Genomic DNA, 23489 nt, shown 5'->3' on the forward strand with positions numbered 1-23489 from the left:
TCTATATTTTTTATAGCTCATTCGAAACAAACTCCTAAAAATCTAGGTTATATCAACATTTTAGGAAAAGGTTAAATCAGGAACACGGTGAAAAAATAGATTTTGTAGGGATTTTTGTTCGACTTTATGAGATTTTTTAAGATCACCGAAACTAAAAAATATGACCAAATCAAGGTTTTCTCTCTTTCTTTTTGTCGAAAATTCCTGGTATTATTGTAGAATGGATTGAATAGCCTTCGTTCGTGCAATCATATAGTCTGCAAATAACTATTATCTTATGAATCTTAATTTTTTCTTATCACTTCCGGTGGCGCAATTTTTACTCCAAAAGCTCGTGCGTAGGCTTCCATTAAATGCTGATTATTTCAAAAACAAGCTCGGGACACCCTATTTTTCTTTCCAGATTTGGAATCAGCATTAAATTTCAATTCGGAAAATCGAAGTTTTAAAAAAAGCTTAAATCAATTTCCAAAAGTAGGCAGTCACCTTAAGGAGGCTCTGGGTAGTTTTGGCCTGGCACATCTAGCCGCATTGAAACGACTACAACTTCGTCTTGAATAACTCGATCTGCAAGCGCTTTTCACACAATGTCAGGAAAGGATTGAAGGTTTCAAAAATGATAAATTAGATCAAAGTGGCCATTTCATTATGACGTAATGATGACATCATAGAAATCGTTTACCGCTTATTTTCTCGAAAACTAGACCTAAACTTTTAAAGCGACTTACACCAGTCGATAGTATTCATCAAGGCACCCAACATATTGCAATATGAAAAAAATGTATGAGAGCGTTTTCCAAATATTACGCGATGAATATTTTCATGGACTTTTACTATTATTTCCAGCGTGTCAACTTTATACCCTCAAAATCGGGACTTTAATTTAGTGGATTCAATATTTTTAGTAGCTAGAATATAGGTACGGATATAGACACTGTCCTTATTGAGTATGAATCAAATTGTGACTTTTTTTCTAACGTTATGGATTTTTTGATATGAAGCTAAATGACCCCATTTGTTGCCAAAAGCGATAGAAAATATCGAAGAAAGCATCATTCAAAAAATCGTCGAACGATTTTTTTCTAAATGAAGTCACTAAAAGATGTATCTTTTACAAATATTCTCCTTTAATTTCATATGCATTGAAGGGTTTTTAGGCAGTCAAATAAAAATAAGTACGCTCACAACTATTTTCGCTATCACGGCTGCTTGTTGATTATTCACGCTTGACTTCCGTGTTATTCCTTGTCGTGTGCTGTTAGTTGTGAGCGTACTTATTTTTATTTGACTGCCTTAAAACCCTTCAATGCATATGAAATTAAAGGAGAATATTTGTAAAAGATACGGCTCCGGATCCAAGTGGCGCAGAACGCCCCCTCTCCCTACGGGCCCGGGGTAGCCCGGCGGGGGCCCGTGGCGTAGAAACCCCCCATTTCATATCTACTGGTGTTGTAAGTGTTAGCCTGAATAGCGCGTAAGAGAGGGGGTAGGGGCTTCTATGGGTAAGGGGGTAGTGGACCCCCTTTCCCTCTTCCCCATTCACCCTTGCTGTTTAGAAAGATTACTTTGAAAACAGATTCGACTGCCGTTTTATAAGGTTTGATGTGTTCCGGTTTTGTAGACACTTTATGTGCTTAATTTTTCAACATGTTTTGACAGGTAGAATGTCAACTCGAACTCTCGGTGCCCTGGTGCCCATTTATAGACAGCAGTGTTACAGTATTTTTTCCATTTCTTTCATTATATTTCTTTCATTTCTCAAAAGGCGAAGTACAATGGTGATTCCAAAAAAAAATCTTTTCCCGAGTCAAGAAATAAAAGGTTTCGATGACATGAACTATATTGCTTTTGGTTTGTTTACATTTTTGCTGCCAAAAAGTTCCAGTTTGATCTACTTCGGTACTTCAAACAAACACAGTCGAGCCATTTGATTAATGTCGATTCACTCTAGTGAAGGTCAGGTTAGGAATATCCAAGATTGATGTCATCACAGGCGGCGTGGCGTGGCGGCGTGCCTAGACACCTTCACAGGCTGTTCACGTGACTCCTTTGAATATCACATTCCAGTTCCAAGAAATCTGACTCACTGCATTCCTTTTCCGCGTCCCAGCGAAAATGGCTGCACTCAAATTGCTCAAAGACTATACAGACAAATTCGAAAGAGAACTCACTTGTTCCATTTGTAAAGAAATATTTACCCATCCCAAGACTCTGTTATGTCTTCACAGTTTTTGTACACACTGCATCTTTCACTGGTACAAGACAAGCTGGAATCGAGGAGACCATCAAATGGAATGTCCGATTTGCAAGACGACGATGGTTGTGCCAGACGGCGATCCCAAGAAGCTTCCATCTTCATTTTACTTTGACTCTCTATTACCTTTGCTGCAAGCCATGAAAACTAGAGCAAACCAACCAGGGTTATCGGATGGTGTTTGCGGTGAACAACCGCAAGTCTTGGATTCATTGTGTGCGCAGTGTAATGGCTTGATATGCGAGAGAATTCAAAGAGAGAGCCGTGGCAGAGAGGGACGTTGATAATGTGGTTGAAATGATTTGTAAGATGGCCAAAGAACACGGAATAGCGAAGAAGGAGGAACTGAAGCAGACGCTCCAGGAACTAACAACAGCAAATCATGAAGAGCAAACGGGAATTGAAACAAGATTAAAAGATCCAGATGAATTGGTGCAACATTGCCGAGCACTGTTGGAGAGAGATGTAGCATACGAGGAAATAGAAAGTAAGCAAATGATTAAAGAAAGAAATCATATGTCATCAGAAGCTGCTTCGATCTTGTGCAGTCAGCCAATCAAGCGTAACGTGACAATACGTTGCTCCGTGATAGAGCAAGTCATGCAATCACTGCTAGAGATCGGCAGGATTGTGAAGAATTTGACGGACCCTGCTCGATCAACAATTGAATTATTGAAAACCCCTCGTGGTTTTATAAACGAGTGCAAGATAATCACCAGGAATACAGAGGAAGATAATATAGGTAAGTTGTAGTGCTTGGGAACGAGGTTATTCCGGGCGAAAGCCCTTGGAATTAAATTCGGAAAAATTAATTTCCGACCTCGCTGGGATTCGAACCCACGACCTTCGGAATTGTACTACCGATGCTCTACCAGCTGAGCTAGAGGTCAGACTGAGAGCAGGCCGGGGTGAAATAGAATGTAAAAGAGAGTACTCTCATCTTTGCATCATAATTACCGCGATCTTACATTCTATTTCACCCCGGCCTGCTCTCAGTCTGACCTCTAGCTCAGCTGGTAGAGCATCGGTAGTACAATTCCGAAGGTCGTGGGTTCGAATCCCAGCGAGGTCGGAAATTAATTTTTCCGAATTTAATTCCAAGGGCTTTCGCCCGGAATAACCTCGTTCCCAAGCACTACAACTTACCTATATTATCTTCTACTATTTCATTAGTGCCACGCGGTCCACATACTCTCAGGAATACAGAGGGAGAAGTGTGTCCCACAAGAATCGAGTCTATTGATGTTAGAATCAAAGATGTGGAGGGCAACGAGGTGGAAAAGAAAGTGTCTGAAGAGCAAACTGGAAAATGCCGTGTGAGTTTTAAGCCACAAAAAAGTGGACGGCACGAAATTCAGGTGAATATTGGAGGAGAAAGGATCAAGAACTCGCCTCAGAATGTAGAGATACTCGATGTGAAAGAGTTGTTTAAACCTGTGAAAACATTTGGAGAAAAGGGAAGTGGTAGAGGACAGTTGTGCAAACCATATTCGATAGCAGTCAGTGACAATGGAGAGATAGCCATTGCTGATGGTTATAATCACCGTATTCAAATATTCAATCTTGATGGAAGCTATTTACACGTAAGAGAGTTTGGCAGGAAAGGAACAGGAGAAGGTCAACTATTTTATCCATTTGGAGTTGCGTTTAATGAAGACAGAATAATTGTCAATGATGGTACACATGGTAAAGGCAGGATACAAGAGTTTGATTTGAACGGTACTTATGTAGGAACGATCTACAGACATGACCTGTGGTTTGCACCGCATGAAATGTGTGTTAACGATAATAAAAACATCGCAGTGTGCTGTTGGGGAAAACAAGAACTGGGTATCAAACCAAGTATCAAGGTGTTCAGTAAACAAGGATATTTAGTTCATGAGTTTGATATGCCTGATAATAATGAACGGTCTTGGTACATCACCTATGGTAACGGGAAATACTTTGTATCTTATTGGAACATAAACTATGTTCGTGTTTTTGATGTGAATGGAGTTTTCTTGTACAAGTTTGGAGAAGAGGAAGAAAGAGACGGTCAGTTTAATGGTGTATGTGGACTGGCTGTTTATGGTCCAGACATGATTCTTGTCTGTGATGGTTATAATCACCGTGTTCAACTGTTCACACAAGAAGGTCAGTTTATAAGGTCATTTGGTAGTCGTGGTTCAGGTGTTGGTCAGATGAATGGTCCTCTTGATGTAGTAGTTACAGCTGATGGTCGAGTGTTTGTAGTGGAATGGGGGGGGGGGGGGGGGGGGGGTAATAGAGTTTCTGGTTGGCGTTAATAGATATCAACCATTCAACACTTTTAAACTTCTGTACCTCTCATATAGTACAGTATAACCCTAGAAGTATTAAACTCTTTCATTATTATTTCCATAAAAACTTGTATTTGCTATTCGTACGGCAGTCAAAAATAGCGTAAATTAAGCTATAACAAATATTTATGTGCATGTGCTGATGATACATCGTTTAAATATGGCTAAATAATGAGGGCACCCACTCACTTCGTGGTCTAGTAGTTAGGGTTAGGTTTAGGATTAGGTTTAGGTTTAGGTTTAGGTTTAGGTTTAGGTTTAGGTTTAGGTTTAGGTTTAGGTTTAGGTTTAGGTTTAGGTTTAGGTTTAGGTTTAGGTTTAGGTTTAGGTTTAGGTTTAGGGTTAGGGTTTCGATTCTTGGTGTCCTCATTTGATTTTTGAGTCTACGGTGCCCTCATAAGGGCATCGAGATTTTATGCTATCGCCTCCGTTGGTTACTACTTCATGTACGACCTCATGAAGTTTCACTATTATATATAATAGAACGATGTTTATTGTAGTGTGCCACATCATGAGGTCTTACATGAAGTAGTAACTCCTGTGAGTGAGTGAGTGAGTGAGTAAGACTTCCCAGCATTCATAGCGATCACAACAACCATCTTTCGCTACTGACTTTCAGTCACAAATATCGCGTTTTTGGTGAGTATTTTAGTTTATTGTTTTACTCACTTTCTTTTAGTAAATATCAGTTTTCAATGGCGTTTTCATTCCAAGAAATGCCTTGCGGTGGCAGTATATTTGTAAAACATTAACAAAACTAAATTGTACTATTTGGTGAATATTATTTTGGTTTCTTTTGTCGCACAAAAACTTAATTATACTATTAAGTAAATCGTCTTTTACTACATTTAATATTTGCACTCTTCTCGTTTAAATTGCCGTTTGTAGATTCTTCAGACATGCAGATGTCTTAGCTTGGCTCTAATCTATTCGCATTTTGTGTGTGGTTTGTATTTGTAACGATACAAATGACTTGAAATTTTGTTAGAATCAACTGAAGTTCTCAGTCTATGGGCCGAAAAAAACTATAAAATGTATGTTGAAGAAATCTCAGTTTTGGTAAAATAAAACGTTGTGTTATTAAACCTAAACTTAATAATGTTGTACATCATATTTTGTTGTATTTTTTTAAAATGTCCAAATGTCTAAATGTTCCCATTTTCTAATTTGTATTGACTGGATATATATTTTATTTCGGAGTTCTTTCCATAAACCCGTGAAACACTCTTAAAAAATATACTCTTTATTAGTAAGTCTATTTTCCTATTTTGTCTTCTCCTTCCTATTACGTTTTTTCGCACGGTTTTTTTGTAGCGGAGCCCCATACTTAAGAAAAAATGGTAAACCATCGAGTTGATTTTTCATGGCTTGGCTGACGTCACTTCCGTCCGTACGTCCGTCCGTCCGTCCATCCGTGTACGCAAGAATCCCAATTGGCTGGTTAGATTCTTTTTTTTTTGGCGGGAATGTCGACGCGTTGCAACATCCGGGTACACATAAAGGTAAATTCGGCTATTAAACTTTTTTATATAATAGATTTTCACGAAAGCGCGCTCTGGTTGGCTGAAAAGCTATGTTTTATAAGAGTATAGAAACATAGATATGACGTCAAAACCATGTTTTCTATACAAAATTAAACATAGAAAATGCGTCACAGGAATTCGGCTTTTCAATTTCAAGCATTTTCACATTTTGAATTTGAGACATTTATTTATTTTTATCAAGAATTATGTCTTTCCTCTAAAAAAGGAAAATATGTCGTTTTGAAGCACATTTGATTGGTACTACATTTCGACGAGTAAAGCTTTCTTTCGTTTGTGCTGCGACTATTATGCACTTGTCATCGGCTTCCACGAGGGGGGGATCCCGGGCAAATGCGGGGACTTTGCTTTGAGACTAGAGGAAAGCTATCTGTATTTCCCCAGATATGGGGCAAGGTTCTTAGAAAATACCCCTATATTCCACCAGCCCCTGTGGCAAAATTGTTATGGAGTTGAAATAACAGATCACAAAAGTAACACAAAACAGTAGAGTGCACACACTAAATCCATAAAACAAACATAAGACAAGATCTTAGTAACATGTATAGCAAATAGAGCATTTGATAATATCCTAACTTTCTACGAAATCTTACTGAAATACTAAATCAGCATCTGTCTCAAGCTTTCACTTGCTGCTACAGTTGACGTGTCGCTACAGTTACAGTAACTTGACCTTCAGTATCCGCCATTTTGTGCATGACTAGTTTTCAGTTTACGAGCGGCGTAGGTTAACACAGGAACCCCAATGCCATTAAATCGAAGTCAAAATAAAACTCAAACAAAAAACGATGTTTATGCCTCCGTTTGCTTTTTTAGACCTTTAGAGTCCAATACTTTATTGAAAACAGCTCTTTACAAATGGTGTTAGAGAAGTCAAAAATAATTTAATTTTTTTTTCATAGTCTAACAAGAATGAACAAATCTATAGTAAGAAACTTAAGCTTACTTTACAAACTACCATCGTCAATTTTACGCTAATTTACGGTAATTTTTTTACCGTAATTTGTTTTCCAATAGCCCGAGACTAAATATTACAAAATACTACCTACACTACTATAGTCAACTAAAAAAAAAAACAAGTCAACTAAACAAACAAGTTTTCCAAGTACTGCACTGCTAGTTTTCTTCCAATTTTGAAGATCAAAATCGGCTCCTCGTCTCTCGGCTCCTTGGCATTCAAAGTGTTCAGAAGCTGGTTTTCTTGAGTGTTTGTACAGGTTAAATGTCCATTTAACAATCTCAACTTCGAAAACGTTTTTCAAACTCTTCAGTATTTGAATTTTCATTTCTTCTAGCAGTTAAATGCTTGTTTTCTTTGGCTTTTTTTCTAAAATTTACAAATGCGATAATTTGTATACCAGCCTGTTCAGATCTGTCATTACCTGTCAAAACTGGACCAATCAGATAGTCATAGGTCGCGTTTTTAGCCACTCATCGCATAGATCAAATTTGTTTACGTGAGATGACGACAGACGCGCGCTCCTTTTGTAAACAAATCTCTTTTTTGGAAATTTCCTACGCTATTTTTTATAAAGCGAATAGATCAGGCTTAGCTCTGTTCTGTTCTCTGATAAAACACTCCTGAACTGTAGAACACTCAAAAAGTTATAGAAATAAAATCGCCTACGGCTCGTGATTTCTATAACATTTTCGTGTCCTACAGCTCCAGTCGTGTTTTATCAGAGAACAGAACATAGCTAAGCCTGATCTATTTGTTAAGTAAAAAACGTTTTTACACCTGTTATTACGTATAGAAATACCGAAAGATAACAACACAATTTTTTATTCAAGCTTATATTTATATTTATATTTACTCTATTTACGATGGAACCCCTTTCCGAAATCGATATGTCGAAAGAAAGCTCAGAGGAGAATGAAGCCAAAAGAAAGGCCAGAAGTAAAAGAGTTTTTTCGGAAGAGGAAAAACTCTGGAGGCGTGAAAAAGAAAGGCAAAGACGAAGGAATCTCACCAAAGAAAAGCGGCAAGCAGAGAGACAGAGAAAACGCAAATCCAGGCGGGACTTCGATTATGAACAAGGAGAACATGATCGTGAAAGAAAAAGGATTATAACATAGGCAAGATATAACGCGTGCTCTGATTGGCTAATTTGCTATGTGAAAAAAATGGATATCCCATAGAGATATCCCATAGAAAATGTTTTTACGGTGAAGCTGCTAAAAATTCACCGTTGGTTCGCTAGCTGTAGCAAATAGCAAAGTGTTTCGTGACTTAAAACTAGGAATATGGCTTCTTTCCCATCTAACAAAGATTATGAGCTTCCTAATTTTGATTTTGAGTTTGAGCAAAACATTGAACCCCCAGTTAATAAACAACAATGGACCATTCCTTAAATATGAGGCAAAACTTGACGGATGAACAAAGAGAAAATGAACGTGAAAGACAAAGGAGTTTGAGGCAAAACTTCACGGATGAACAAAGAGAAAATGAGCGTGAAAGACAAAGGAATTTGAAGCAAAACTACTAGCTAAGGCGACTCTCAGATACACAGAAAAAATCGCTTAAGGGTAAGTCATAGACCAAAGACAATTAAAAAACTTTCATGTATTCAAAGATGGATTAAGAAGTGTTCTCCAAGAATTCAGGTCTGTGTTGTTTAGCAAACAATCGTATATATATATATATTTTTTAAAGCATTTTTTCTCGACGAATCGACAAATCAAAGACTTTCCCTCAAAACTTTTAATATTTCTGTAGATAAGCTTAATTTATTTTAATGCTGGAGGAAATATTACAACAAATATTCGTCCTTTGTTTAGCTTTGTAAATCATTAACAATTCGGTTGTTTTTAACCAACTATCATATGTTTTTCTTTCAAGAAAAATTCAGCTTTGTTTACCTCCTATCGCGGGTCCCATCGGCAAAACAAAGCTGAAGACTTTCATTCAATGATTTTATATCTTTCTACAGATAATTTATTTATATATTGAATGAAATGTAAAATTATATCAAATATTCAACTGTTTATTAAGTTGTTCGGAGCTAGCCATGATTATACAAATGAGCTTAAATTTGTGTTGTTGAGAGATGATATTGTATAAAGACCTTGTCTTTCACTTTATAACCAAGCTAAAAAATGTTCAAAAACATTTACAGATGCCAATTTACTGACAAAGAAATTAGTCATTTTGTATTTTGCATTATTTTCTATTTTGTCTCGGTTGTTCGTGTCAAGTTTAATACTGAATGTAAACTTTGCTTTTCGAAAACTTTTGTCGTTCGTGATTTTCGTATCTTTCTCACACATGAAAAAAGACATGAAAACTGGTAAAATCGAATCTCAAAATTTAATAAGCTTAGTTTTCAAGCTTCTCGAAAAGTAGTTAATTCTCATATGAAAGGAATAAAATTATTTCAATGAAGTAATTAAGAAAACTTTTTCCTTTTAACTGATGACACATTTGGTTTTAAATGTTCAGGGCCTTCATTTCTCAAGTTTAGTTAGTTGATGATCTCCAGACAATTTTCTCTCTGATGCTACCAAAGCATTTGTTTTTTTTAATTTTATTTTCATTGCGGTAAAAATACATTTAATATAAAAACATCAAAATCCTTATGGTTTTTCAAACATCGTTATGTGAAAGACGCAAGTAAGCTTTAGTTTTTTCTCACCTTAACCAGTTTTCAAGTCTGTTTTATAGTCCTGATTTGTCCTAAAACAATCGGGAATCTCCAAAATTTCGATTTCAATGAAAGACATCCAAGGTAAATTTCACTAAACCTGATATTTTGTTGGAATGTCTGTAGTTATCTTTCGTTTTTTTAAAAGTAAACTTAAACACGGATTCAAAGCTTAAAGTGCTTATAAGCCTTTACACAATATTTTCAGAATTGATTCTTTAAATAGTGAATAGTTGATTGTGAAAATAATTCGTCATTTGAATGTTGGGTCTTTGAGATACGAAGGTTTATATTTTTCCAATATGTTAATGACTATGACGTAACATAAGGGATTTGAGTTATTTTGTGTTTATATTGAACGCTAGACATTTTTTGAAAATAAATTTGTAAGAACCTTTACGTGAGTCAAGAGGAAAGGGTGATGCTTTTAAAATACTGTATTCCAGAACGAGTGCAGTGTTGTATATTAAATGATCCCTTATGTTACGTCATAGTCATTAACAAATTGGGAATATGAACCTTCGTATCTTAAAGACCCGACATTCAAATCACGAAATATCTTCACAATCAACTATCCACTATCTAAAGAATCAATTCTGAAAATATTGTGCAAAGGCTTATAAGCACTTTAAATTATAACATAGGCAAGATATAACGCGTGCTCTGATTGGCTAATTTGCTATGTGAAAAAAGTGGATATCCCATAGAGATATCCCATAGAAAATTTTTTTACGGTGAAGCGGCGAAAAATTCACCGTTGGTTCGCTAGCTGTAGCAAATAGCAAAGTGTTTCGTGACTTAAAACTAGAAATATGGCTTTTTTTCTATCTAACAAAGATTATGAGCTTCCTAATTTTGATTTTGAGTTTGAGCAAAACATTGAACCCCCACTTAATAAACAACAAAAACCAGAAACAAATTCACAAAGATTTGCTAACTTCACTACGAAAACGAGTTGCAAGATATCCTCGCTGATAAGCAGTCTGCCAAGACCAAAAAAACGACAAACTATTGTGTTTCCACGTTTGAAGGTAAGAAAAATTAATTAATAGCTAGCTTTTATGGGATAAAATGGCATGACCTTTTGACTTAGTTAAAAATATAGAAACTAGTTTTCATGAAAAATATTTTTCGCGAAAATGTCAACACAGACAATAAAATCTAACGTGGCTTTCGTAAGTTGTGTTGTAGACAGCTATCACTCTCGACGAGGAAAATTATAAAATATTAAACAACAATCTTATCGTAATTCTGCTTTACTTTTATTGCTAGCAAACTGTTTACATATTTTTAAAGCAGTGAATCGATCTATCGGCAAAAATCTCCTACTAATTCACTAAGTAATGAAATAAAACATCAGTTTTCAACCGGTTTTGCACAACAGCTTGTTGAGTGCGGTTCGCACTGCAACTAAGAAAAACAAAAAATAATTGCTAGATAATAGGTAAGAAATACAAATTAATTGTTCTTAACCTTTTTCAAACCTTTATTCTTTTAGCATGGTGCAAAGAGAAGCACATTCAGGCACCTCTTGAGAAGATGACGCTTGGTCAACTGGATGCACATCTCCGCAGGTTTTATCCCGAAGCACGAAAGACAACCGGCGAGATGTACAGCAAGAAAACACTCCGGGCTTTCGACATGCCATTGAGAGATATATGAATCAGCCTCCTTTAAACCGTGGTTTGAAGCTCTCAACTGACCCAAGGTTTAACCGTTCATATGAGATGCTTGATGCCCAGCTAGTTCAAATGAAGCGAAAAGACACGGAGAATACACAACACAAACCAGTCATAGAAAACCAAGATCTACTGAAGTTGAAAACTTCCAAGGCTCTCTCCCTTAATGATCCATGGAGTCTGTTAAGGAATGTCTGGTTCAAGCTTGAAGTTTGAAGTTGATGCAAGCGGGCGACCCTATGCTACAATGGCGCACGACGAAGCCACCAAGAACCACCCGGGCGGCATAAATGATATAAACTCCTCAGAGAAAAAAGCTCGAATGTATGAAACTGACTACCCAAACGACGGCTATAAAGCTCTGCGCTTATATTTGTCAAAGACCAATCCAAATTGCGAATCCCTCTTCCAGTATCCGAAGAGAAATTGGTCCCCAACAGACGACATGTGGTATGAAAACAGGCCCGTTGGCGTCAATAAGCTGAACGGAATAATGAAAGAGATCAGTAAAGAGGCCAAATTATCCCGCCTATACACTAACCATTCAGTCCGAGCCACATCAATCACAGTGATGTCAAATGCAGGCATTCCTAATCGCCATATAATGGCCATATCTGGGCATCGAAACGAGCAGAGTTTGGCACACTACAATACGAGGCCTTCGACCGAACAACTGCACCACTGTTCTGAAACTCTGTGCTGTCCCAAAGTCTCACTTCCTCAAGCCAAGCGATTGTCCCGGCTACTGTTCATCTAAACACAGCTGTTAAAAACAACAATGTGGTCGTAGAAGTTGCAAGACAATGTCCGACGAGCCAGTTTAGCTCCATCTTTAGCAACTGCACAGTTCAAAACGTTCAACTGGTCATTCACGAGAAGTGATCACTAGCTGATCTATCCCAACGGGTGTAGACCATGAACATAACCTCTGTGATTCATCTTCTTTTAGACTCTCATTTCTCCGCGAAGGCTTTTATTGACGTTTTTCATTATCGCGGTATTTTTCTTTTAGAAGAGGCGCTGTAAAACATACTTTGAACTTTCTTGATAGCCAACGGTAAATGTAAATTTCCTTAGTGTGCGCGCGCACATTTAAGAGAGTTTTGACATGTGATTATACGAATAAAACATTTTTCAGAGAATTAAACACTCGACGAAAAAATGGATTTGTCATGTAGGCAAACATATAGACAAATATATGGGCAAATATCATATTTGACTAATAGTAAACAATATTTGCCCAATGACTGTATATGATATGTACCTACACATTTATCCCATGGGCACAGATGGCAAAGTCCGTATGGCCCAGTAAAATCCCAAACGGCAAATATATAGCAGATATCATATCATCCATACATTTACCCGGTAGTAAATGTGAATGCTCATTTGATATGTGCACGTATTTGCCCAGCCCGTATATGTGTTTTATGTCTTACGTATACCCTGTGTTTCCCCAGGCCGTATATGTGATTCATGCCTTACATATACCCTGTATTTTCCCAGGCCGTATATGTGATTAATGCCTTACATTTACCCTGTCTTTGCCCAGGCCGTATATGTGATTAATGCCTTACATATACCCTGTATTTTCCCTGGCCGTATATGTGATTTATGCCTTACATATACCCTGTCTTTGCCCAGGCCGTATATGTGATTTATGCCTTACATATAACCTGTCTTTGCCCAGGCCGTATATGTGATTTATGCCTTACATATACCCTGTGTTTCCCCAGGCCGTATATGTGATTTATGCCTTACATATAACCTGTGTTTGCCCAGGCCGTATATGTGATTAATGCCTTACGTATACCCTGTCTTTGCCCAGGTCGTATATGTGATTAATGCCTTACATATACCCTGTCTTTGCCCAGGCGGTATATGTGATTAATGCCTTACATATACCCTGTATTTTTCCAGGCCGTATATGTGATTTATGCCTTACATATACCATGCGATATGCTCTGACCGTATATGTGATTAATGCCCCCTTAATGCCTCAGATGTACCAGCGCGTCTTAGCCATATTTGCTCAGTTGAATTATGCTCATCATATTTGCTAAATTTAACTATATTATCAGTCTTCAGCTATTGTCACTTATGGCAGGCCAAAAGAAATAGAAACGATATATGTCGTGACAACCACCTCATACTTTAAACATAGCTAACCTATACTAAGAAGCAGGAAAAAAGACATAAATCATACTGAAACATTTTTATTGTGAATTTCCTTTTCTTGACGACTGATTAACTATGAACAATTTGTTAACTACAACTAATTGAAAATGCTAGTTCTGTAAATTAATTACAGGTGTTTGTTTCATCTTGTGACAGAATTTGTGAAAGGAGATCATAATATATTTAGTTGTCAATCGATCTGTGGCTTATGTACGATTCTTTTTAGATATTCTGTAGTAGTACACTTCATTTATAACTGCAAAAACTTAATTAAGGACACCGAACGTGGTTGGGTTTCTACGAGTTTTATGAATTAAATCTTGTGTCACTGTTCCTCCGTTCCTTTGGCCTGATTTCTAGGGTTTTCCTTCTTCTTTCGATTATTTGAACATTATACTTGTTTACTTTAAGAAATCCAAAGGTCAATAGGCTTAAATAGCCGCTGCTATACCGTTTGACCTTTGGATTTCTTCAAGTAAACGAGTATAACGTTCAAGTAATCGAAAGAAGAACGAAAACCCTAGAAATCAGGCCAAAGGAACGGAGGAACAGTGACACAAGATTTAATTCATAAAACTCGTAGAAACCCCAACCACGTTCGGTGTCCCAGTGCCCTTGATTTGATAAAAACCTTTAGGCTCTCAATGCCCATTCGGGACCTCCAGATGGCCTTGGGCGTCTTGACGGCTCCCCGATTTTCCGCTTCAAAAGCATGGTGAGACTGCGCTCTGACAGCCTCCTTTTTGCCTTTCGGTCCATGCTTTCCATGAACTGATTAGCTAGGGGGCTTCTCCATGGCAGAGGGTGTTTTATTAAAACTTTACTCTGCTTAGTAGGGCCCCCTTCGTTATTAGAGCCACTGTCCGCTGTATCGTCATCAGCCTGGTCATCCGCCTCTGACATCGACTCCTCTGATGACATATACTCCAGTTTCATAATTGCCTTGACTTTCTCTTTGTCCCCTGGTGATAGCGAGGTTGACAAGTCCGCTGCCTTGGATCTGGATTTTAGGAGCTAAAAGAAAAAAGAAAAAAAACCACCGTCAGTCAAAGTTTCTTATTAAACAAAGTCATAATCGTTGCAAATTCAGTTTACTCACATTTTGTTTTCTTTGTGTTTTCCGCTGCATCTTTTGATGCCTTCCAAGGGCCCCTGAACGCTCTCTTTTGTTTCTCTTTCTTCTCGTCAGAAAGTGACTTTTAAGGGCAGCTGAAATTATATCAAGTACCCATATATTAAAACTTGAGACAAAATTTGTTAGAAATTTTGGCATTTGGCCGACAATTACTCCTTTAGCATCCATTTGTTTTTGCTTTGTTTTGTTTTGTTTCGTTTTTTTTCTTTTTTTTTTTTCTTTTTTTCTTTTTTTTCCATGTTATTTTATTTCAAACTGCTTCCCCTCCCTTCGGCATTTGAATATTTCTAAAAGGATTTCGTTACCCCCTCCCCCCCCCCCCCCCCCGACCACCACCACCCTTTGTCCTCACCCCTCCCCCCCGGGTTAACTTTGATAGGTGCATAAGGCCTTTCGCACTTCGTAATATAAAATACATAAATACCTTCTAACTCGACGGCAGAGACATCCTTATGAACATTCAGAACTCTATCCCTTATTGCGTTATTAATATGTTCGTTGACGTCATCTCTGAAACTAATTAGGAAATGCCATATTTGAGTGGTAAGTGGAAACTTAATATGGAAAGAAACTATGGATGATTCAGACAAGATCATTTTTATTAAATTTTCATACTTACGCTTTAGTAAAATCCCATATAAGAGGGTTTTCTTCCCTGTCCCGTAATTTCTTTGCTACCAAGCGTACTTCAGACTGTAATAACATAATATAATTCATTAAAATCATAAGATGTACCTTAAGTTATTCTTAGACATAGTAATAATGTTTTCATTATTTGTATGGCTGTGATTGTATAATATTGGGAAAAAAATCGAAATCAAATCAATTCCTTTACAAAAAAGGAAATTATCATTATCATTCAGTGTCTTGTTATTGGAAATCAATAATAAAGTTTGGTAGCATTAACCACTACCATGGCGGGTTTCCCGCCAATTTTAGCATTGCATAAATTATACCGCTGCATAATTATACCAACTACTCTTCGCGCCAAGAATTCCCAGTAAAATTATCAATAAAAATAGCTTGCTTTTTTAAATATTGCCACTTTACTTACTGCAACAGCATTTGAGACAGTAATCTTGGTCTTGCTGTTGTCCTTGTTCTGCTGGCTTTCTTTTAAGGCGGCTAGTATTTGGCGGTTTTGTGCTTGCAGTTCTTTAAACTGTTTCACAATCGTTTCGAAATTTGAAGAAATTTCTTCTTTTTCGCTGTCGGGGTCAACGTTCTCATTCTCGCTTGTTGCTTGCAATAGGCGATTTCTGTGTTCTCTTAGCACATCCTCGTTACCACCAGGGACAGAGGGAATAAGTATGTTAAGCCTTTGAGAATTGGCGCCATTTTCAGTATGTCTACTGGTACTGCTTGTACTGGTAGTTGCAGTAACAGAATGGATTGGCATTGGGCGTCCTGGTAAAGGTGTAGATGTTCTTCCCATTTTTTGATCGCGACGAATGAACGCAATTTATAAGCAAAGATATAGAATGTGCGGGAAACTAGATGACCGACAGAGTTTGTTACCTGTTTGTGACCAAAAGGCGAATGAACGAATAAGCACATCCACCGAACAAATCTACCCCCTATCTATCACGGCGTATCACGTGACTTGTGATGACATATACGTTCATATAATGAAGTCTAATAATAAAAAAAGGAATAACTGTCTTATAAAAATGCTGAAGTTGTATCCAGGATTCATGTTAAGTAATATATTTATTATCTTAAAGCTATTTGCTCCATTTTATAAAGTTATGAAATTTTTTCTAAAGCCTAGATTCACGAAATATCATTGCAATAAACTTGATTAGCTTCTAGCTCTAAAACCATCGTACCATTATCTGCCGCCAACAGTGACAGCTCTAAGGAAAAGGGCGCGGTAATAAAGATCCGGCGTGCTTTTGTCCAGTGGCATGTGGTTGATGGACGTGGAACTTTATTACGCTGGAATATGGCTGTTAGCCATTCAAAATGCTTGGATTTTGAGTAATTATCCCAATGATACACACCGTCTTTTTAATTATATAGTTCTGGAAAACAAAATGTCTTCTGCGATGTCAAAGCGTTATCATTGCTTTCATTGTAACGAAGATTTACATTACAGAGTATTTTGCCGTCACAAAGAAGAATTTTATGATCCTTTAACAAATCAATGGCAATTACAGCGGAATGACGACGAAGACTCAAATGATAGTATTTTCACTCACGAGATTGACGGCCAGAACGACACTTCTTCTAATGACTACAGCGAGATAAACGTTTTGGACCAAACTGATCAAGACTCCTCTGATGTGCCAAATACAAACCAACCATCAAGTGACGAATTCTTACCAGCTACTTCACAAAAAGGTATTGATGTTATACGTTTATTTGATGATTAGATTATATAATCTTTAAATGTTAAAGTCAAACTGCATAGATAAAAGACTGAATCTTTAACAAGCGGCTGATTTGCACATGATCTAGCTCCCCTATTGGATTTACTACCAAGCATTAGTGTTATTGAAGCGAGATTAAGTTAGAGGTACAAATGATTCTTTTCTATTTCTATCTTAGCCTCGTTTTCACCGTTACTTTTAAGAAGGGTGCATTATTAAGTAATCGGCTTATGGTTGCCATTAAAACCTCAGTGTTCATTCAGAAAGGTTCATTCAAAGAGTTTATAAAATCATAGCTAGAGATAACTCATTTAAAACGCCAAAAAGAATTTACTATGTTCAAATGGATATTGCTGTACATTTTTGTCTCCAAATCAATTCATGACTGTGGTCATCCTGAGATAGCATGGTATCCGGCAAAACATGTTTGTCAAGTTAGAGAAATACAATTATAAGTAATTTATTTAATATGTCTCTTGGGTTTTTTATTTTCGATTTATCATTTTTCTTTCACGAATTATAAATTGTTGTTTTGCTGACTTAGAAATTTATATTTTATTTTCAATGGAAATCATTTATTTTCAGAGCAAAATTTGGGTCAAAATTATACATTTAGGGACCGGTCATTATTTAAGTTGGAGGTAGGGGGGGGGGGGGGGGGGGGTGGAGGAGAAATTGTCAGTGACGCAAAAAAATTTCAAGGCCCCCCATTTGAAGGCATCCAAGTTTATCGAAAACCCCCCATGGATTGTAGTAAAAAATTTAAAAATTTTCCCTAAAAGTCATTTTTAAATTTCAAGACTTTCACTAGCAAAAATTTCAGGCCCCCCCCCCCCCCCCAATTTTTTCTCCCCTCCCCCCCCCCCCCCAACTTAAATAATGACCGGTCCCTTAGCCCATGAGGTTTTTTTTACTGACATTTTTTTTTCTAGTATTATAATGGTTTCAGACTTTATCTTATACTATGTTGCAGTTATACAATGCCGAATGAATAAAATACATCGTATTTGCTTATGTTTAAAGGAGACGGAATAAATAACTTTGAGGAAGAAGATCAAGTGTTTTGGGATGACAAGTTGGACAGTGAATCTGACCATGAAGAGATAAGAGGAAATGAAAGAAGGAGATTGGTTGAAACTTGGGATATTGATATCGAAGACGTAGAAAGAGATTTTGAACAATCTAGTGCAGAAATAAGCGTTGCCGTCGAAGCAAGTTCCCGAGTGACCCTTATTAACTGGATTGCCTTGTTTGTGTGCTTTTGGTCTGCATACTTTTCTATACCAGACCGAGGCATTGATATTCTCCTCGCCTTTTTTAAAGCGATTTTTGAGGTTTTGTGTGAGCTTTCGCCAATCATTTTCCCAACCGCAGTATTGGTTTTCCCGAGCTCCTTCAAACTCTTGAAAAATTATCTTTCTTTTAAAGATAAGCATTCAAAGTATGTTGTTTGTCCGAAATGCGACACCCTATACCGTTTTCAAGACTGCATAACAACAAGATTCGGGCGTGTCATTGCTAAACCATGTTCTCACATTGCTTTTCCGAATCACCGTCAATTGTTTCGCCGCACACCTTGTGGAGCGGAATTGCTTAAGGAAATTCGTTTGAAAAATGGACAGACGAAATTGTACCCACATAAAGTTTATTGTTATAAAAGCATCAGAGACACTCTAACTCACTTTATTAAGCGACCAGACTTTGTACAAAAATGTGAGATTTGGAGAAATCGGAATGTACCGGACGATATTTTAGTTGATATTTACGATGGCCAAGTGTGGAAAGATTGGCAATATTTTAACGGCACTCCTTTCCTTGCCCAGCCTAATAATTATGCTTTTATGCTGAATGTTGACTGGTTTCAGCCTTTTAAGCACAGTGTCTATAGCGTTGGAGTCATATATATGGTCCTCCTAAATCTTCCGAGAAAAGAAAGGTACAAAGAGGAAAACGTAATAATAGTTGGGGTAATACCTGGTCCACACGAGCCCAAATTGAATATCAATACGTACTTACAACCACTTGTAGCCGAATTGAACTTATTGTGGCACGAAGGCATCCAAGTTCGGCCTCATGGGAGTAGAACAGCAAGATGTTTTCGAGCTGCCCTCCTTTGTATTGCTTGTGACATTCCTGCACTAAGAAAAGTTTGCGGTTTCTTAGGATGTACTGCTCACCGAGGGAGCTCAAAGTGCACAAGATTTTTCCCCGGAGATTTTAGTAGCATGGATTTTTCAGGTTTCGAAGATGACGATACACCAAGGACAAATGAAGAGCACCGAAGAGAGGCTCAGAAAATACTCAATGCAACAACCGCTGATGAACGAAACCAAATTGAAACTTCCACTGGAACAAGATATTCTGAACTCTTACAGTTGCCTTACTTCGATTGTACTCGTTACCATGTTGTTGATCCTATGCACAATTTGTTTTTAGGGGCAGCAAAACATTTAATGAAAAATGTATGGCTAAATGCTGAAACGCCAATTATTTCTAAAGAAAATTTGAATAAAATCCAGGAAAAGGTAGATGACGTCAAAGCACCATCATTTATTGGGCGTCTCCCGAAAAAGATATCAACATCGTTTGGAGGATTTACTGCTGATCAGTGGAAAACATGGACTCTCTTGTATTCTGTATTCTGCATTTGGAATATCGTTCCAACAGATGATTTGGAGCTGTGGAGGTTATTCGTATTGTCCTGCTTTCACCTTTGCTCTCCACTTATTACAACTGAAGAGCTACAAGAAGGACATGATTACCTAGTGGAATTTTGTAAATCGTTTGAAAAACGATATGGAAAGGAACGTGTTACGCCAAACATGCATCTACACCTGCACCTCAAACAATGTATTTTAGATTACGGGCCTGTATATTCATTTTGGCTTTTCAGCTTCGAACGTTTCAATGGGATTTTAGGAGCGTTTCGAACTAACAATAGATCTGTTGAAATACAAATCATAAGAAAATTTCTCCAAAAGCATGAACTAAGAGATATCCCTTTACCAGAGAGATTTCGAGAAACTTTCCAACCAGTATTTCAACTTCTTCAGGAGGCACAACAAGTAGGAACACTTGGCGAAAGCATCCCATCAATACCATCAACACTTAATCTTTCAGTTGGCCAAGTACTACGTTGCTTAGAGTGGAGCAATATGAATGCATACTCATGTTTTTCACCTCGATCCATTGATGTTCTTGATGATGACTATACAGAATATCTCTTTAAAGCTTATGAAACAATTTTACCTCAACACTCGGTCATTGAATGTGTTACCGATACGTTTGAGAGAATTAGTACCATTGGATATTCGGGGACAAAGCTAGGGTCCTCTGACTCTAGACTGGAACGTTCTTCCTTCATTCTTGCAAGTTGGTGTGGCCAATATAGTGGCAGTATTGAGACCGATTCATTTGACTTGCGCCCCGGTGTTGTCGATTTCTTTCTTAAACAAACCATTATAATTGATGGCAAGCAGGAATCATTGTGTATGGCAAAGGTTCGATGGTATCAGCGACATCCAGAAAGACACAGGATTGGCAGACCACATGAAATTTGGTGCAGAAACTTGTTTGAAATGGAAGGGCCCTCTACATTCATTCCCATACAAAGGATACACAGCCAGTTTGTTGCTGCTTACGATGTTATTGACAAAGAAAGAGTATTAATTGTTTGTCCTTTACAACGTAAATTGTACGGATGATGGAGATGACAGTAAAGTATCATCCAGGAAAAATATTCAAAGCTATCAAAGATAAACTGTTTGAACTGTGCATCAGTAACTAGATAGTCAAAATGAAAATTGAATGAATTCTTTGATGAGTTTAAAATTAGATGAATTAAAATAATTATGAATGAAATTGCATATATTGCCAATAAAAAAGATGAATTCATATGTTTAGACTAAACAAAATTGATGCTTCAAATAATATTACAGATGTTAGCGGTTTGAAATGCAGCTGAGGTTAATGGGTTAATGAGTTTTCTTATTGTCACTGGAAAAAACGCATGTACGACTTACGCATATTAAAAATACATCGTCCGCGTTTTTTCCTGTGTGTATCAACGCATATAACCTCACTTTCATGACATCAAAGCAAAACAATGATTGAATTAATGTGGTCGCAACATTGATGTCATGCGTTAGGAGAAAAAATTGACACATATGACTGAGATGGACCTGCATGCACTCCCCCCTCGTAAGTCGTAAAAACAAGCCAACATCCATCATAATTCAGTTGAGAAATTATTGATTTGTTTTGAAAAGTTTTGATTGCAATAAATTGAAACGGAAACCTCACATCGGATATACTCAGTTTGGGGTATTGTATTTGCTCCCCAGGTAAATATGGGGCAAAGCCTAGTGCAAAGTTGATTTCATATGTGCCCTTCATTTGACAATAGGGCAAATATAGGGCAAAAACGGTTATCATATATCCCCACTGGGTAAATGCGTCTAAACTAAGGGCAAATATATAACATATTTACCCATGTGTTCAGATGTATGGCAAAGCAATGGCAAATTTATTAGAAATTTACCCCGACCTTTGCCTGCATAGGCAAATGTATGGGCAAATATAGAGCACCATATTTGCCCAACATTTGCCAAGCGGACATATGATGACCAAATCCATTATTTCGTCGAGTGTTGATTGATGGCGCATTTACTATAATTATCGCGGCAAAATGTGTATACTAAAATATTAGCAAGCAGAGACGCGGCAAAATATAATCTTTTATAGATTTAATAATAATAAAAAAATATTGACTTGCTGTAGTGCCTTTTAACATTAAAATGTTCAAACGCGCTTGCCCAAATCGACCTCTCTTGCGGGTCGAGGAGTATTATTTTTATTCCAGCGCAGCAGACGGGCAACGAAGTCGAGAGAGGTCGATTTTGTATCGCTTGCAGGAAATTCATTAGCGCTTTCCACAATTTTCGAATAAATACCAAGAATATCGGCTTTCATTCAGTTTTAGAGAAAAAAACATGGTTGACAGCAATTACTGACGATGCTTGAAGCCAACAGACACTAAGTGTGAAACTCCACTACATTTCAGAGAAATGCAACGAATACGCATTTATAGACTGGTTTTTCACAGGCAACCCAGTAAACATTATACGGCGTCTGGTATTTGACACCTCTTTGATTGGATACGTAATAATACATTGTCTTTTGTCTAAAATAAATTTGAAAACAAACCCTCAGATTAGAAAAGAACTCGGTTGCTATTGAGACTAAATTACTTTTATCAAAAGCTATTAATTATGGTCGCACGGCATACAAGCTTGACACTTCGTTTTGATTGTTTTTTTTTTTTTTTTGGTAATGCCTTCCTGATCTCATGGTCTCGTCTAGTCTAATGTCTCGTCGCTGAGAACCCCAAAGATTTTAGCGTGCAGCACTCTCTTTCAGTTTGTTCATTTCGCTGTTCTGATGCATACTTGGTTTTCAGCAAAATCGAAATAGTCTACATCCTTTTGATCGACAGTGAACGCGCATGGCGTACACTCGGGGCCAAAAAACGAACTTCCCATTTTAATTACATTGTACTTTCTGGTTTCTTGGTTACATTATGTAATTGACCTGCAATTTTAAACATAAGAGGATATTCAATAAAAAGTCGCTTAGAAATGTTATTCAACTTGTTTTCGTTCAAGCCTGTATGATAACACTAACAGATTTTGTTGTTGTTCGCTGATTTTTTTATTTAAATCCGTATAATTATATCCTGACATGCCGTAAAATAATAATTTTTCAGTTGTTCTCTTTAAGAAAGTTAAACATACCTTTTTATGCTTCTTATGTTTATTTATAGTATTCTTCTCTTATTTTTAGTTATTTTATCTGAAGCAACATGCATCAATCATTCATTGATTCTTTTGAAATAAATAGTCCAAAGTTAAAGCAATGTGCGAGTATGAGCATGCTCAGTGTTAGCCTGCACTGAAGTTTTAGATCATTAAAAATCTGATTTATTGATTGATGACAGTACACTACGGGGAAATAATTTATAAATATTCGCCATTGTTTGTTGTAAACTGCTGCTAATAAGTTTAAAAACCTCTGCTTTCTTAACATAGTATATGACAAGTGATTTTATAACCACATATAATTGAGAGTACTCCTGCTCCCGCACATTAAGGAGGCTCTGACCCTAACCCTAACCATTAATAAGGGTTGTAAGGCAGTCAAATAAAAATAAGTACGCTCACAACTATTTTCGCTCACGGCTGCTTTTTGATTATTCACGCTTGACTTCCGTGTTATTCCTTGTCGTGTGCTGTTAGTTGTGAGCGTCCTCTTTTTATTTGACTGCCTTACAACCCTTCAATGATTACAAAATTAAATGAGAATATTTGTAAAAT

The 23489-nt window shown here is 37.2% G+C and overlaps 2 protein-coding genes and 1 pseudogene across 2 annotated transcripts; 2 read left to right on the plus strand and 1 right to left on the minus strand.

Moving 5' to 3' along the window:
* Positions 1-11119: 11119 nt before the first annotated feature.
* Positions 11120-12315, plus strand: LOC148905610 (uncharacterized; annotated as a pseudogene).
* Positions 12316-14154: 1839 nt separating this feature from the next.
* Positions 14155-15824, minus strand: LOC148905611 (uncharacterized). Its single transcript, XM_089040552.1, has 4 exons — positions 15366-15824; positions 15171-15262; positions 14711-14820; positions 14155-14625 (listed from the first exon to the last, which is right to left on the minus strand). The coding sequence occupies exons 1-4, from the start codon at positions 15470-15472 to the stop codon at positions 14245-14247; spliced, it is 690 nt and encodes a 229-aa protein (XP_088896678.1). The 5' UTR covers positions 15473-15824; the 3' UTR covers positions 14155-14244.
* Positions 15825-16551: 727 nt separating this feature from the next.
* On the plus strand, positions 16552-22972 carry LOC148905612 (uncharacterized). The gene is made up of 3 exons (XM_089040232.1): positions 16552-17089; positions 18142-18748; positions 22960-22972. Exons 1-3 carry the CDS (start codon positions 16654-16656, stop codon positions 22970-22972), a joined length of 1056 nt encoding a protein of 351 aa, XP_088896358.1. The 5' UTR covers positions 16552-16653.
* Positions 22973-23489: the final 517 nt, after the last annotated feature.

The sequence above is a fragment of the Actinia tenebrosa genome, unplaced genomic scaffold, assembly GCF_029948245.1.
Source record: "Actinia tenebrosa isolate PJP-AT-01 unplaced genomic scaffold, QUT_ActTen_1.0 PGA_scaffold7__59_contigs__length_16204524, whole genome shotgun sequence".
NCBI classification, from domain to species: Eukaryota; Metazoa; Cnidaria; class Anthozoa; order Actiniaria; family Actiniidae; genus Actinia; species Actinia tenebrosa.

What these genes read in the sequence shown, in the direction of transcription:
- LOC148905611 (XM_089040552.1), bottom strand. Translation starts at nt 15,472, where the DNA reads ATGATTTTAATGAATTATATTATGTTATTACAGTCTGAAGTACGCTTG. An exon ending in ATATGGGATTTTACTAAAGC is followed by an intron (nt 15,263 to 15,365) that starts GTAAGTATGAAA and finishes TTTCCTAATTAG; the next exon opens with TTTCAGAGATGACGTCAACG. An exon ending in AAACACAAAGAAAACAAAAT is followed by an intron (nt 14,626 to 14,710) that starts GTGAGTAAACTG and finishes TTTTTCTTTTAG; the next exon opens with CTCCTAAAATCCAGATCCAA.
- LOC148905612 (XM_089040232.1), top strand. Translation starts at nt 16,654, where the DNA reads ATGTGGTTGATGGACGTGGAACTTTATTACGCTGGAATATGGCTGTTA. An exon ending in ACCAGCTACTTCACAAAAAG is followed by an intron (nt 17,090 to 18,141) that starts GTATTGATGTTA and finishes TTATGTTTAAAG; the next exon opens with GAGACGGAATAAATAACTTT.